Consider the following 15,683-nt stretch of genomic DNA (forward strand, 5'->3'; position numbering starts at 1 on the left):
CTCTCTAAGACTTTGCCCACAACAGAAGTGAGACTCACCGGCCTATAGTTACTAGGGCTATCCCTACTCCCCTTTTTGAACAAGGGAACCACATTTGCTATCCTCCAGTCTTCTGGGACTACTCCTGTAGACAAAGAGGACATAAAAATCAAGGCCAATGGCTCTGCAATCTCCTCCCTTGCTTCCCAGAGAATCCTAGGATAAATGCCATCAGGCCCAGGGGACTTATCTATTTTCACCTTTTCCAGGATTTCCAACACCTCTTCTCTACATACCTCAAAGCCATCCATTCTACTTATTTGTGCCTCAGTATTCTCATCGACAACAATGCCCTGTTCCTGAGTGAATACTGAAGAAAAGTATTCATTCATTGTCTCCCCAATCTCTTCCGCCTCCACACGCAACTTCCCCCTACTATCCTTGACTGGACCTATTCCTACCCTAGTCATTCTTTTATTCCTAACATACCTATAGAAAGCCTTAGGGTTTTCCCTAATCCTATCTACTAAGGACCTTTCATGTCCCCTCCTTGCTGCTTTTAGCTCTCTCTTCAGGTCCTTCCTGGCTACCCTATAACTCTCAATCGCCCCAATTGAACCTTCACGTCTCATCTTGAGATAGGCCGCCCTCTTCCATTTAACAAGGGATTCCAATTCCTTATTAAACCACGGCTCCCTCGCACGACCCTTTCCTACCTGCCTGACAGGTACATAATTATCAAGGACACTCAATAGTTGCCCCTTGAACAAGTTCCACATATCATTTACACTCTTGCCTTGGAGTCTACTTTTCCAAGCCACACATCCTAAGTCATGCCTCACCGCATCATAATTTCCCTTACCCCAGCTATAATTCTTGCCCTGTAGTACACACTTATCCCTCTCCATCACAAGTGTAAAAATCACCGAATTATGGTCACTATCCCCAAAGTGCTCACCTACCTCTAATTCTAACACCTGGCCTGGTTCGTTACCCAGAACCAAATCCAGTATGGCCTCACCTCTTGTTGGCCTGTCTACATATTGTGTCAGGAAACTCTCCTGCACACATTGAACAAACACTGACCCATCTAACGAACTTGAGCTATAGCTTTCCCAATCAATATCAGGAAAGTTAAAGTCCCCCATAACAACCACCCTATTACTGTCACTCATCTCCTGAATCACCTTCCCTATCCTTTCTTCAAAAATTCTAGGACTATTAGGAGGCCTGTAAAAGACTCCTAACAGGGTGACCTCACCTTTCCTATTCCTAACCTCAGCCCAAACTACCTCAGATGGCAAGTCCTCATCCATCGTCCTTTCCACCGCTGTAATACTATCTTTGACAAGCAATGCCACACCTCCCCCTCTTTTACCCCCACCTCTAAACCTACTAAAACATTTAAATCCCGGAACCTGCAACAGCCAATCCTGTCCCTGTTCTAGCCATGTCTCCGTAATAGCCACAACATCGAAGTCCCAGGTATCACCATGGCTGATTCACACACATTGCAAAAACATGAATTCCTTTCAGAATATGATACTGTTAGCCATATTGAGCCATTTGAGAACGACGCCTGGAGGAAGAGCGCCTCATCTTTCGCCTAGGAACCCTCCAACCACACGGGATAAATGTAGATTTCTCCAGCTTCCTCATTTCCCCTCTCTCCACCTTATCTCAGTCCCAACCCCCGGATTCAGCACCGCCTTCTTGACCTGCAATCTTCTTCCTGACCTCTCTGCCCCCACCCCCTCTCTGGCCTATCACCCTCCCCTCACCTCCTTCCACCTGTCGTATTCCCAGCACCCCTCCCCCAAATTCCTTCCCCCTACCCTTTATCTCAGCCCGCTTGGCACACCAGCCTCATTCCTGAAGAAGGGCTCATGCCCGAAACGTCGATTCTCCTGCTCCTCAGATACTGCCTGGCCTGCTGTGTTTTTCCAGCACCACATTTTTCAACTCTGGTCTCCAGCATCTGCAGTCCTCACTTTCTCCTGAGGAGGAAGATGTGCAAGTTTTCGGTGTTTTATTGCTCTGCGCATTATTAGTCATGAGTAGTGATTGTACCAGCCAGTAACAATTGTTACAGATCTTTCAGGAAAATTTATGGTAAAAAAAAATTGCTATTACAAAACTTGTGTGTAGATAGTCATTCCACTTTTCAAGTATTTGTATGATGTCTCTAAGTTAATTAACTGCCTGAATCATCACCATGGCTGATTCACATACATTGCAAAAACATGAATTCCTTTCAGAATATGATACTGTGTTAGCCATATTGAGCCATTTGAGCAAAATACTAACTATAGTCAAATCTACTATTTTTGTTAAAATATTAAATAGAAGAGAGGGTGATATTCTAATTTAGAGACTCTCAAAGTACAGTATGAATTTGTGGACTAAGTTATGTGTTTAATAAGTTTTGGAGTTTATTGCTACATTTGTTTTTTGATTGGCATGCCAGTGGATTCAGAAAAATTTACTGCGTGCAGCTAAAGATTACTATCTATTGTACTCTGGAAAAATGAAAGCATTCTGACATTTTACTTCTTGGTGCCCGAGATCACCGCAGATTGTTCTTTTGAGAGTCACTCTGCCATCCCATCAACACATGGCTTGAATGAAATGTAAAATATAGATAAATTGAAGATGTCATTCATGGCCCATACTTTGGTTTTTCACCCTCTTATATTGTTTTGTCAACCTTCTGTATATCAAAAATGGTGATTAGCTTCAAATTTCAAGAAGTACTGTAGGTGACAGTGTGAAATAACATGATGTGACTAACTGATTCCAAAGTGGCAACACCCAACTTTACATGACAGCCCCTTGCACTAGTCTATAAATTCCTAATCTATGTCCTTTTGAGTTGCAGCCTGTATCCTCTAAAATATACTCAATTAGCATCTTGGAGTTGTACAATATGGAAACAGACCCTCCAGTCCAACTCATCCATGCCACATGATATCCTAAATTAATTTAGTCCCATTTGGCCCATATCCCCCTCAATCCTTCCTATTCATGTACCATCCAGATGCCTTTTAAATGTTGCAAGTGTACCAGCTTACACTATATCTTCTGTCAGCTTGTTCCATCACCCTCTGCGTGAAGCAGTTGCCTTTTAGGTGCCTTTTAAATACTCCCCCTCTCAATTTAAACCTAGGCTGTCTCGTCTTGGGCTCTCCTACTCTGCGAAAAAGACCTTGGCTATTTACCCTCTCCATGCCCCTCATGATATTATAAACCTCTACGGTCACCCCTCAGCATCTGATACTCCAGGGAAAACAGCCCAAGCTTATTCAGCCTTTCCCAATAGCTCAAACCTTCCAACCCTGGCAAAATCCTTGTAAATCTTTTCTGCACCCTTTCACGTTTAACAACATCTTTCCTACAGCAGGGAGACCAGAACTGAACTGAACACAGTATTCTAAAAGTGGCCTAACCAATGTCCTGTACAGTCACAACATGACCACCCAACTCCTATATTCAATGCACTGACCAATAAAGGCAATGGTACCAAACACTACCTTCATTACCCTGTCTACCTGCAACTCCACTTTCAAGGAACTGTGAACCTGCACTCCAAGTTCTTTGTTTGGCAACACTTCCCAGGACTCTACCATTAATAGTATAAGTTCTGCCCTGATTTGCCTTACTTTGCTGTGGGCGGCACAGTGATTAGCACTGCTGCCTCACAGCGCCAGAGACCCGGGTTCAATTCCCGCCTCAGGCGACTGACTGACTGTGTGGAGTTTGCACGTTCTCCCCGTGTCTGTGTGGGTTTCCTCCGGGTGCTCCGGTTTCCTCCCACAGTCCAAAGATGTGCAGGTCAGGTGAATTGGCCATGCTAAATTGCCCGTAGTGTTAGGTAAGGGGTAAGTGTAGGGGTATGGGTGGGTTGCACTTCAGCGGGTCGGTGTGGACTTGTTGGGCCGAAGGGCCTGTTTCCACACTGTAAGTAATCTAATCTAACCTAAAATGCAGCGCCTCACATTTAGCTAAATTAAATTAAAATACACAAGAAATTATTTCATGATGTGACAGTCCAAAATAATAGAAACATAACCTTAAAATTAGAAAGAGGCTGAGCAGAGGTGATACCAAAAACATTCTTCACATGAAGGATATTCAAAACCCTCTCTGTTTCACAATTCCCCCAGCCACCCCCAAATGTTTGTTGAAGTTGGGTCAAATTGTTCGGAGTGTAGTTAAAGGCTATTGACTTACAGTTTGTTAATGTGTTAAGATAAGCCATGATATAATTTAATGGTGAATTAAATTGAGGAACTGAATGACCTAGTCCTGTTCTCCTGTTCCTAAAGGGCACTTATTGTCACAACTTGTGGAAGTGTAATGAAGTTAACAAAACTGAGCCCAAGTGAAAAATGTTAAATAACAAATAAGCTGTCCCATGTGAAGAAGGTGAAGTAATGACTTGAATCGAGAAAGGAAAGTTTTTAAACTGTGACAAACAAAAACTGAAATTGCTGGAAAAGCTCAACATCTGTGGAGAGAAATCAGAGTTAACGTTTCAGGTCCAGTGATTGATCCTTAGAACTCGACTATGAAATTGCAAATTACACAAGCTAGCATATAAAAGAAATAAAAGCACTAACAATTGGCCCCTCAATTGAGTTACCATTGTTTTAAGTTTGAATCTTTCTCACAGCCCCAATGAGTGGACCTCCTATTTATCCCTGGTCCTGGAGGTTAGCCCGTAATATATCCTCCTGATCAACTCAGCAGAGATTATGACTTAACCTTCTCAGTTCCACAACAAACAGTCCCAGAATTTTTTTACTCTGAGAGGAGGCTTGCTAATAACTGAAGTCCCTCATCCTTTCACCATTCTAGTAAATCACTTTTGCTGCTTTTCTAAGGCCTTGATATCCTCCTTAAATCAATCAATGATCATTCAGAACAAAGCCAATCCTCTTCAGGATATGATTATCCAAACCTGAAACAAGCAGGTCCACAGTTTGTCAGAATACCGGTGATCATCGATCAATCAGTCTTGCTCATTAATAAACCTAGGAAAGGTTTGTCACTGAGAATTGCAATTAGTGTTACTTCATTCAAGGTCCTCCTGCATGCAAATATTTTAACTAATAGGCTTGTCTCAATAGGAAACTTAACAGTTAACTGTGTACCTGAATAAATTAAACCTCCATCAGTATGACAGCACATATATAGAGAATTCGAAGTCTCACTTTTGCGAATATTTACAAAAGCGTAGCCATACACAAGGTGTGAAATATATTTTGGGCAAAAAGAGAGCACATTTTATGTCTGGCAACAAGAGTGGAAAATATCCTTGAACTCCATCTGCCCACCCTGCCTATTCAGGCAAGAGCCCTTCATCAGGAATCTAGAATTAAGGCAGCCTATTTGATTAGCAACTCATTTGTCACCTTTAACATACACTTCCTCAAAATGTGACAGCAGTGTGTGTTATCTACAAGATGCACTGCTACAACTCACCCAGGCTCCTTTAATGGCACCATACAAATACATTCTCTGTGTAGTAAGAGGTCATAAGGGCAGCAAATTTACTGGAGCACCATCAGCCAAGAGTTCCCTTCAAGTCATTTACCATCCTGACTTGGAACAATTTCTCCATTCCTTCATGATCACTGAGTCAAGATCCTAGAATTCACTTCAGAATAGCACCTTTGAGTGTAGTCTAATCACCATGGCCTGCTCTAGTTCAAGGCAATTTACCACCACTTTCTCGAACATTTAGGGGTGGGTAATAGATGCTGGTATAACCAATGATGCTGATACCATGTGAAAAAGAGATAATAAAAGACTCTTCAAAGTTATTTTTCCTCAGATGTCTGCCATTTTAAACATGGTAACATCTATTTACATGCTGTGGATTTCCAGCAGATTACACTGAAATATGCTCATAAACTGTAAGTCTAGTTACTGAGGTGTAATTGATTTATAGAATTAGGTTCCCTTGGTGATTAAGAAATAGTTTCTGCAGAGTGTGATGTATTGTAATGTTGTTGACATTTGTGATGAAATAAGAGTATTGTGCACCTTTAGTTGAAAGCATATCATTGGATCTATTGAAAGGGCTTTCCAAGCCTGAAGCAGGTGATACTGTTGACGATCTCAAAACAAGACAGAAAAATGCAGCCAGGAAATGTAAATTCAAGCATACGGATGAAAGACTGCTGGATTAGTTCAGTTGGAGCACTATGATCGCTGCAGAACAAAAAGAATTCATTGGAGGGACAAGTTAACAGTAAAGCATCTACTGCCTAGAGCACATGAAAGCCCAAGTAGACAGATGAAGATACTGAATAACCAAATGACTAGCCTTCAGTTAAGTCAGGTGAACAACAGCAGGGGCGTTGCAGTGAAACAGCAATAACAGAATGTGCGCTAGACACAGAGAAAGATGTGTGAGGGATAAGGATGACCCCATGAGTTCATGGATAGATGGAAATGTTCCGTATGTGAATCAACCTGCAGCGTGCTCGAAAAACACAATCGCTTGGTTTGGGAGGGAAAAAAGGTGCAGGAAACAGAAGATGAGAAACAAGGTAAATGCCAAGTAAAAGAAGTCATACATGACTGACAACACATTAGACATAGGAACCACACAGCTGCATTCAATGTCTAAATTCGACAGTTCACAGAGAAAATAAATTCACACCACTGTCAAGATCAGGAAGAAGGTAGGAAGTAAGCCCATTTTATAACAATTATGCTGAAGCTTGATAATAGGGCATTGAGTAAGATTATCCCACTCAGACAACGTCCGATGATATTCCCTGAAAAATTTGAAGGAAAATGATTCCCTAAGAAAAATGTTATGGTACTGGTATAGCCAAGAATTGATACTTTAGCAGTAAAACTGATCATCCTGCTCTCCTGGGGTTGGGTATTTGTAAAGAGCTGTAGCAGATCTCAGTAAACCCTGAGACATAGGAGGTGACTCTGAGAGTTTGAATGTAGTATATCCCTTCAAAGGTGTGCAGTAATCAGAAGTAATGAATGTTTGGTACAAATGTACCCATAGAGTTTTGATGAGGTGGTTGGATACAGGGGCAAGGAGAGAAATCACAGCTTTGGTGCTGCACGTGGCCTGAGCGATCAGCCCCTGACCCAAGTCCAGCTCTGTTTTTCTCCCCCCCCCCCCCCCCCACCTTGATTGCCCAAGATTCTACTATTGGGCCCTGAGTGAAATCTTTGAAGAAATTGACTATCACGTCAGTCTCTATCCAGTGATGAAACTAATGATTCATCCTCCACATAAAGAACCAGTAAAAGGGAGTCGCAGAGATGGCTAAAAGACATAAAAAGGATCACCTGAGTTACAACCTTCAGACTATGTCAATTCCCTTCTGCTGAGAGAAGGGAAATTGCTAGGAATTTGCCTGGATCCCAAAAATCTTAGCAAATCAAGGAGGAGCTCTGACCTGATTTGAAATACTGAAAGAGATAACAACAGCACCAGCTAGAGCAAAATGTTCCAACAAGTTTGATGCCAGGAATGGTTCCTGAAACTTGAGAAGGAATCTTTGCTGTTGACAACATTCCAGTGCCTAACTCTTGGCCTTCAACTGAGCCAAGAAGTGATCCATCAGAAAGTAGTTGAGACGCATGTAGGGCACAAAGGAGCAGGTGGCATAGCTGCTGATATGAGCATCTAGATTTAAGGTAGGAAAAAAATCATGACCACCATCAAAGCCATTGCAGCAAACCAGGAAAGCAGGGATCAAGCTGCGTACACAAACAAGGGCATTGTGAAAGTGGCAGACCACCATCTATTTGGAATAGACTATATACCCGATAGAGTTGAGCTAGGTCCTCAGCAAATTACAACCATCTCTGAAATAGAAGCTGCAAAGAAAGGGAAAAAAATTGAGAAATTTCCTTGGCTTGATCCAGGACATGAGTTCTTTCATACATGACAATCCTAAAAAAAGCTGATGAAAGATGATATTGAGAACCAGTGGTCAGAATCGCGAGTTGAATTTTGACTAGTTTAAGCGGTAATGTATAAGGAGACAAGTCTATTATACTAGAACAGAAAGAAAACGGTCACTCTGCAAATTGATCAGACATTGAAATATTGGGAGGTTTTGGAAGTTATGCATGGATGTGAGAAATTCCGAATATCTGTTTGAGAGAAATTCCAGTGATGATTACCCACTGGACACATCCACAGGAAATGTTCATAAAGCAACAGTGATGCTGCACAATACTCTTGAGACTTCAGTTACTGTTGCACTTTGAAATACAAGTCAGGGAGTGAAATGCGCTATTTTAACACAGGAGAAATAGATGATAAAAGTTCTAGCTATAGAGATAATCAGCTGGTGAACATATTACCAAAACAGAGGTAAATTAGAAATGAAATCCGTGAACATGAAGAACTGCTGATGTCCTCTCAGACAGTGCACTCCGAATGGCCTGAGAAGGTACACCAATCAATATGGCAGCATTGGTCTGTCCGAGAATGCCTCAGTGGAAAGTGGTGTCCCACTAGCCAGATCCAAAATAAGCTTACACTAAACAATAAGGAGAGAACTTCTCCAGAAGGCACATGAAAGTCACATGGGAGTGGAAAAATGTAAACTCAGTGCCAGATCAACTGGTTATTTTGAGGCACCTATAGTAACATTGATAGAAAAGTATCCATATGTTATGTACACCAGAACAAACACCCAGCAGAAAGAGATAATGTTGTTCCCACCCAAACCATGACATACTTAGAGAGCTGATATGTTCATACAGAAATCAAAAAATGGCATCTCATAGACATAGACGGCCATTCAAAAAGTTGTTTATTTGAAGGATGATAAGTTTGAGAACTATGACAACAACATCAGCAGTAGTTCTGTCTGTTGAGCAAGAGATTCCTGAGCGAAGAATATTTGACAATGGAACCCAACTAGCGACCTGAGAGTTTGTTTGCTGAACAATTTGGATTCGATATTATCAACACATCACCAGATTACCAAGGGCATGGGTTTTAGAGAGAGATCCACCTAGAAGGTTTAGTGAACCCTTAGGCTTTTGAGAGACAAAAGAAAATCTAAACCTTGCTTTATTGGCTCAAATTGAACCATACTTTTGAAGCTAACGTGAAATCAACTGAAGAGCTTTAAAATAGTGGAAAGTATACGGCGATATTGCCAAACATGATACTGCCTCTGAGTGGCTGAGAAGTAAGACAACAACTCACTAATGAGCAAACAGAAGTAGGTCAACAGTTCAAGCATGCTAATTTCAAGCCTAAACTCAAGGTCAAACTGCCAATGTACAGGATTTAACAATGACCTGGAAGCTGAGACTCCAAGGTCATTCATCATTGAATTTGAAGCCAGTGAGTAAATGAGAAGGTATAGAGTTCGTATTCAAACTCCAACTGAGCTCGGACAGCAAAAAAGATGAAGTGCCAATTCAAGACTCCTCATCAGCAACATTATGAACAAGTAATAAACCATCAACAACATTACTAGCAAATGACGCAACCTTTATAAACACCAGACAAGACTCCCACAACATTTGGAGCAACATACAATCTCATCTGTGCAGTTTGTCAACTCCCAAAGAGGAATGAACGTCAAATCGACAAGCTGCCAACTACCTTTGCGATATTGTGAATAATATTTTTAGATAAGAAATCAAACTCGAAAGAATGCTTAAATTGTTCTGTTTATTTATAAAAGTTTTGGTTAGTCAACTCTAGAAAGAAATATGATTAGAATGATTAGAATTAGATGATTAGAACAGTTGTATTGATCATTTCCTTTAAGGAAAAGAGGATGTCAAATTGTTACTTATAAACTGCTTGGAACTAGTTGTTATGGTCATGTTCATCCAAGGTAAAGTATTAGTTCACCAGCTATATGGAGAACTGTATAAAGTACACTTGATGAAACTCCAGCATTTGGAGTCTAAAGCGTAATTATTTCTAACCAAAAAACAGTTATTACTGTACAGCAAGACACTAAAAATTTAGGTGACATACTGTAGGTTTCCTGAAATGTCTTAATGGTTTGTTTGCTGCTTAGAAAGATGTGATATAATTTTAAAAAGTATCTGATTGTATGGACTGCTTTCCAATTTTGATACGCATTCTTTCAATGCCTTTGGGGAATTTGCTTCTCTGTTTACCTGTGTCTCTGTCTCATGTCTACCGATCTGTCTCTTCACTCATTATGTGCGACCTTTTAGGCGCGGAGAGAATTGAAACGCCTGAAGGAAGAAGCCAGGCGTAAACATGCGGTTGCTGTCATTTGGGCTTACTGGCTTGGACTGAAGGTACTTTCCCGCTCCACCTTCCTCTACAATTCCCCCAAATGGAAACGACATTAACTACTAACTCTGCTGCATTACTATACTAACCTTTAGACCACTTCCACTGAATATCCATTAACAAAAAAAATTAATAAATAAAAATATTGACATTGTTTTGTCCGCACTTTTAATTGAAACAAGTTTTATTTGGGAGACTTTTGCTGCATTTAATAGGAGTTCACCAGTGATTTATACATGTCACTTATAGAGATCAGAAATTTAACAATCATTAATAAAACTAAACAGTCTCCATGTGCTTATTGTCTAGGAAACATGAGAGAATTTGGTGTATAGATATGTTATGATATTGGCACAAGGTGTTTTTGTGCTCAAAATAAAGAGCGCTGCCACTTTGTTTTTGGTGACTTTTGGAATACTAGAACTAGAAGTAATAGTCTTTGTAAATATTTACAACACAATTGCCAGTGCTAGATTTGAAAGGCTCTGTGACAAGCTTTTAAACATTGGATGAGACTTAAAGTGATGTGTATGTGTTTAAGCTTTCCTTGTACGGTTAATTTTTAAAATCAGTTGAATTAGTGCACAATATGACCCAGAAACGAATTTAGATGCTGGCCAAGCTGATTTGGTGTGAGCCGCCTTGTTTCCTTGCTGTCCAGTAAAACCAAAGGGCAAGCCAGGGCATTTGGAAGTAACATGAGCCACTCAAACAAGAAAGTTAAAATCCAATGAGTGGAATCATGTCCTCACTGTTCCGGTTGTGTGACCAATCAAACCAGAGTGTGAGAGTCACAGCTCCGATCAAAGTCACTTTGCTTTGTTTGTCAGTGTGTTGAAGAATTGTTGAGTGATTCTTCAGTGAGACATTGGGTGGGCATTAGATCCATCATTGGGAAGAGGAACAATTCACAGGAAGGTTGGACACCAGATTGATTGTATTGATGGTTTTTTTTAACTCTCCAGAATTTGAGCTTCATTTATTGAAAGCATCCATAAAAGTAATGGTTGAGGGTATTGTGGATGTAGTCTCAATCTACAGTATATGCAGTTTTGTGTATAAAAACAGGTGATAAATCATAAATTGCTTGCTTACAGTGAACTGATAAAGTTTCACAATCACACAATCCACTGGAATACAAAAGAACAAGCTCCTAAAAGGGAATTAACTTGTTGAAAAGTAACATAATTTTTAAAATATGAATAAAGCTGAGGGACTAATAGGCTTTATAACATTTAATTGTGAAACGAGCACAGGACAAGGTTTGGTTTAAATTTGTATTTACTTGCACAAAGTCTTGTTTGAAGCTTGCATGGCTGGGCAGATGATGAAGGCTTCCTGGCTAACCCTAAGCAGAGTCTATCCTTCACAGCCCTCAAAAAGTTGATAGCGAAGGAGGAGTCAACCCCACCAGGCCCCAACCAATAATAGACCTGAACAGATGTCTGCATATTCCTGAAAATCCCTTGGAACCTATTAGGCTTTCCTCCCATCTAACATAAGTTTCCCAGAGGCCCTTTTCATAAGAAAGCATGAGAAAGACCCTGCCATTCTAGGTAATCTCTTTGACTTCTAATTCAACAATTGAGAGACTGATTTCCTGTCATCCAATGTATCTAAGCTATTAGCTCACGTTTTAAGGAGACACTTATGTTTGAAGAACTTCAGTGGGGAAAGCAAAATACTGTAGACACACAAATCTGATTTTAAAACAAATGCTGAGGAATACAAACTTGTGTTGTGCAGGGTTTGTATAGAGAAACAGTTAATGCTTTCTATGATCTCTATTTCTGATTTTATGGATGATTCTCAAATGATTCTGATTTTAAACAAGATGTTGCTTAAAAACTCTTAAATTGATGTCACCAAGGACACAATAACAATCCCTTCAACAGCTTTGAGAAAAGCTGTTTGATTGGGAACTCATTATTTATGAAATGGTTCTAAAATCTAGTAACACTAACCTACCGTTGATTTGTAATCCATTGCTAACATTTCCATTCACAGATTCTGTGCATGCTTTTGTTCATCAAAGGTTTTGTTTACTGGTTTTATTGATTTGATTTACATTTTTTGTGTTTTCATTGTATTCTGTGTTAAATCAATTTTAAAGTTGAGGTTCCTAAATATTATGATATCGGAATGTCAATTCTTAACTGTTTCTGGCAACTGTAGATTCTATATAGAAACTGTTTTCTATAGCAGCACTATGATGTCAATTATCAACAAAGCTTTTGATGAATCCTGTGTTAAACACCTATCTGCTCTTGCTGTTTTTCCTCAGGTTCGCAGGGAATATAGAAAATTCTTCCGTGCAAATGCAGGCAAGAAGATCTATGAATTTACCATTCAAAGAATTGTAAGTTGATTGAAATTCACTTCTCTAGTAGTTATGCACTTTTGAATTAATTTTAAATCTTTCTTCCAGTATGTGATAAATATGTCATCACATGCAATAATCTATACCTTCTATCGACAATGAATAACAGTGGAGCAAAATGTTCTGTATGCTTTTTTACATTACATATGTTTACATTACTTAGTGTGGAAACAGGCCCTTCGGCCCAACAAGTCCACACCGACCCTCCAAAGAGCAACCCACCCAGACCCATTCCCCTACATTTACCCCCTTCAGCTAACACTATGGGCAATTTAGCATGGTCAATGCACCTAACCTGCACATCTTTGGACTGTGGGAGGAAACTGGAGCACCCGGAGGAAACCCACACAGACACTGGGAGAATCTGCAAACTCCACACAGACAGGCTAAAGCTAATCTAACAATTAAATTAGAAGGTACAATTGGATTAAGCAATGTTAACAATACAGTCTTAACAGATAATCAGACACTAGCTCAGGGGTACCTACAGGCACAAATGTACCACAACAAGTTGTTCTGGGTGTATTTAAAACACAATTCCAGGTGTGAAAATGACTATTTTTGAAACCAGACAGGTATTGGTCATCTATGAATACCTTTTATGCCTGTCTGACTGGATTGATGCAATCTCTTGACCTCAAGGAAAGAGTTATATGATTGAACTCCAAAGCAGTTACTCAGATTAAAATGTAAACTGAGACTTCTATATTATCACTGACAAACAGACACACAATGCTGCAGAGACTCAGCAGGTCTGGCAGCACTTTTGGGGAGAAAGCAGAGTTAATGTTTTGGATCCAGTGAGCGTTCTTCACTACTGAGTGTAGCTAGGGAAAGGTTGCTGTGTATATGCAGAAGATGGGGTGAAGGGGAAAGAGCGAGGAGTAAATGATAGGTAGAAATGAAGCTTACACAGACAGAATAGCAGTTGGACAGAGAAAGGAGCGAGTAATGGTCAGCCTGGGGGAATGAATAGCTGCTAATGGGGACCATTAATAGCTGACAAAGGGTTAGTCGTGGTAGCAGCCCAAGTGATGACAAGACTTGGCATGTGGGGGTAAGAGCATGGAAGAACACTACTATTATAGGACAAGCCAAACCGAGAACAGCCAGGGAATTCCTAGAGGCATGGCACTCATCCACAGATTCTATCAACAAACACGTCAACCTGGACCCAATATACCGGCCACTGCAGTGGACAGCTGGAACTGACAACCGGAAGTGGCAGAGACAAACCACTATAAATGCTGGAGGAAACATCACAGAAGCGCTTCACAGGAGGCTTCCAAGCACTGAGGATGTCACCTAGACAGGAGACGAAACATCTGCAACACAAATTCCCAGCTTAGCGAACAGAACCACAACAACGCACACCCGAGCTACAAATCTTCTCTCAAACTCTGAGCATGGAAGAAGCTGAACAGACCCTAAAATTATTGAACTCAATATTAAGTTCTGAAGACTGCGAGGTCCTCAAGCAGAAAATGAGATTCTGTTCCTCCAGCTTAGGCTGAGTTTTGGTGAATCACAACATCAAGCCCAAGATGGATGTTGGCCGGGGAACACGATGATGTGCTATGAGAGGAGACGAAGGGGAAAGTAACGGAAATGCTGAAGGATAAAGCGCAAACATTTTGGGATGTAGATAAACAGAAATTTCTTCACCCGGAAAGTGCCGAACCTCTGGAATTCGCCACCACAGAAAGTAGTTGGGGCCAAAGCATTGTGTTTTCAAGAAGGTGGTTGATATAAGCTTTAAATAAAAATCAAAAGCTCTTGCGGATAAAGGGATCAAGGGATATGGAGGGAGGGAGGTTGGTTGGTGGTATTAGGGTACTGAGCTCAATGATCAACCATGACCATACTGAAAAGTGCAGAAGACCTGTGGGGTCAAATGGACTGCTCAGTCTTCTATGTTTCTATGAGAAAGTGAGGACTGCAGATGTTGGAAATTAGAGTCGAGAGTGTGGTGTGGAAAAGTGCAACAGATCAGGCAGTATGCGAGGCACGTTGATTCTCCTGCTCCTCAGATGCTGCCTGACCTGCTGTGCTTTTCCAGCACCACACTCTCTACTTCTAGGGTTCTATGTTAACTGCTCTTCAGATCACAATGTTGTGGAAGATCGAGTTATCCGATTTCATCTGGATGTTTGTGTAATGTAATGTGTTGTGTCATGAAACTGAAGCATATTTCCTTTGCAGCCTATCAAATATATCTACCATTTCTAATTCCAGTGCTGTTGTGTGGGGCAAAGCATTGTGGTACTAGTAACAAACCTGATGTTTCTAATTCCTCCCTGGACTTGAAGTATATCCACCATTCATGCTGGGTATTGCTTCGATATATACTACATCGATATTTGATAGCTATCACCTAAATATGGATAACCTGCAACTTTTCCCAATAAAACAGCATTGTTCTCCTCGCCCCGACTTTTTAAACCTTCAACACCCAAACCACACAGCCAACCCTGTCAGCACAATGTGAAAGATGTAATTCCTTTCAGTCTACCAATTTATCCTAAATTAAAGACAGTCAGCCAAAACACAACCATCTCGTTGACCTCCCTGTTTTGACATAGCATGATTTGTAATGCACTGCTTTATTTTGACTCAGATGCAAAAGTATTTCTTAGAAATGAAGAAGAAGCTGCCATCAATGTCCCCAACAGAGAAGACCTGGCCTCCACGACCATATTTCTTCTTGGATGATACTCACACTGAGCTGAAGAGGATCTTCCACCTGTGGAGGGTAAAATACAAAAGATTTTGTCAGATATTAAAAACTAAATGTATGTTCATTGCTCAACATTTTCTCCACACGCACATTGATTGCTATTCCTAGCTTACAATATAGTGAATTCCTCATCTCAACTGTTTTTCTCAAATGAATTCTCAAAATAGACAGTTCTCTCAAGTGATAGGTCAAACTCCCACTTCATCAGCTAGGGGATGGTAGATGAGACACCATATAAACCTTGAACAGCCCTTAATTAGAGAACAGGAGAACTTAGGAAAGTAGTTTTCTGGACTCCTGAT

The 15,683-nt window shown here is 40.6% G+C and overlaps 1 protein-coding gene across 3 annotated transcripts in view; it reads left to right on the top strand.

Moving 5' to 3' along the window:
- Positions 1-15,683, top strand: part of myo1b (myosin IB) — a 275,282-nt gene that overhangs the window by 232,439 nt on the left and 27,160 nt on the right. For 2 of the 3 annotated variants that reach the window (XM_043692880.2, XM_043692882.2), the window contains 3 exons: positions 10,183-10,269; positions 12,549-12,623; positions 15,262-15,396. In XM_043692880.2, the coding sequence (XP_043548815.2) occupies positions 10,183-10,269; positions 12,549-12,623; positions 15,262-15,396 (297 nt within the window). The remainder of the gene's footprint in view (positions 1-10,182; positions 10,270-12,548; positions 12,624-15,261; positions 15,397-15,683) is intronic. The other variant, XM_043692884.2, reaches the window with a different exon arrangement.

The sequence above is a fragment of the Chiloscyllium plagiosum genome, unplaced genomic scaffold (genome assembly GCF_037043375.1).
Source record: "Chiloscyllium plagiosum isolate Xiang-an unplaced genomic scaffold, Cpla_swu_hap1 HiC_scaffold_7, whole genome shotgun sequence".
Classification (NCBI taxonomy): Eukaryota; Metazoa; Chordata; class Chondrichthyes; order Orectolobiformes; family Hemiscylliidae; genus Chiloscyllium; species Chiloscyllium plagiosum.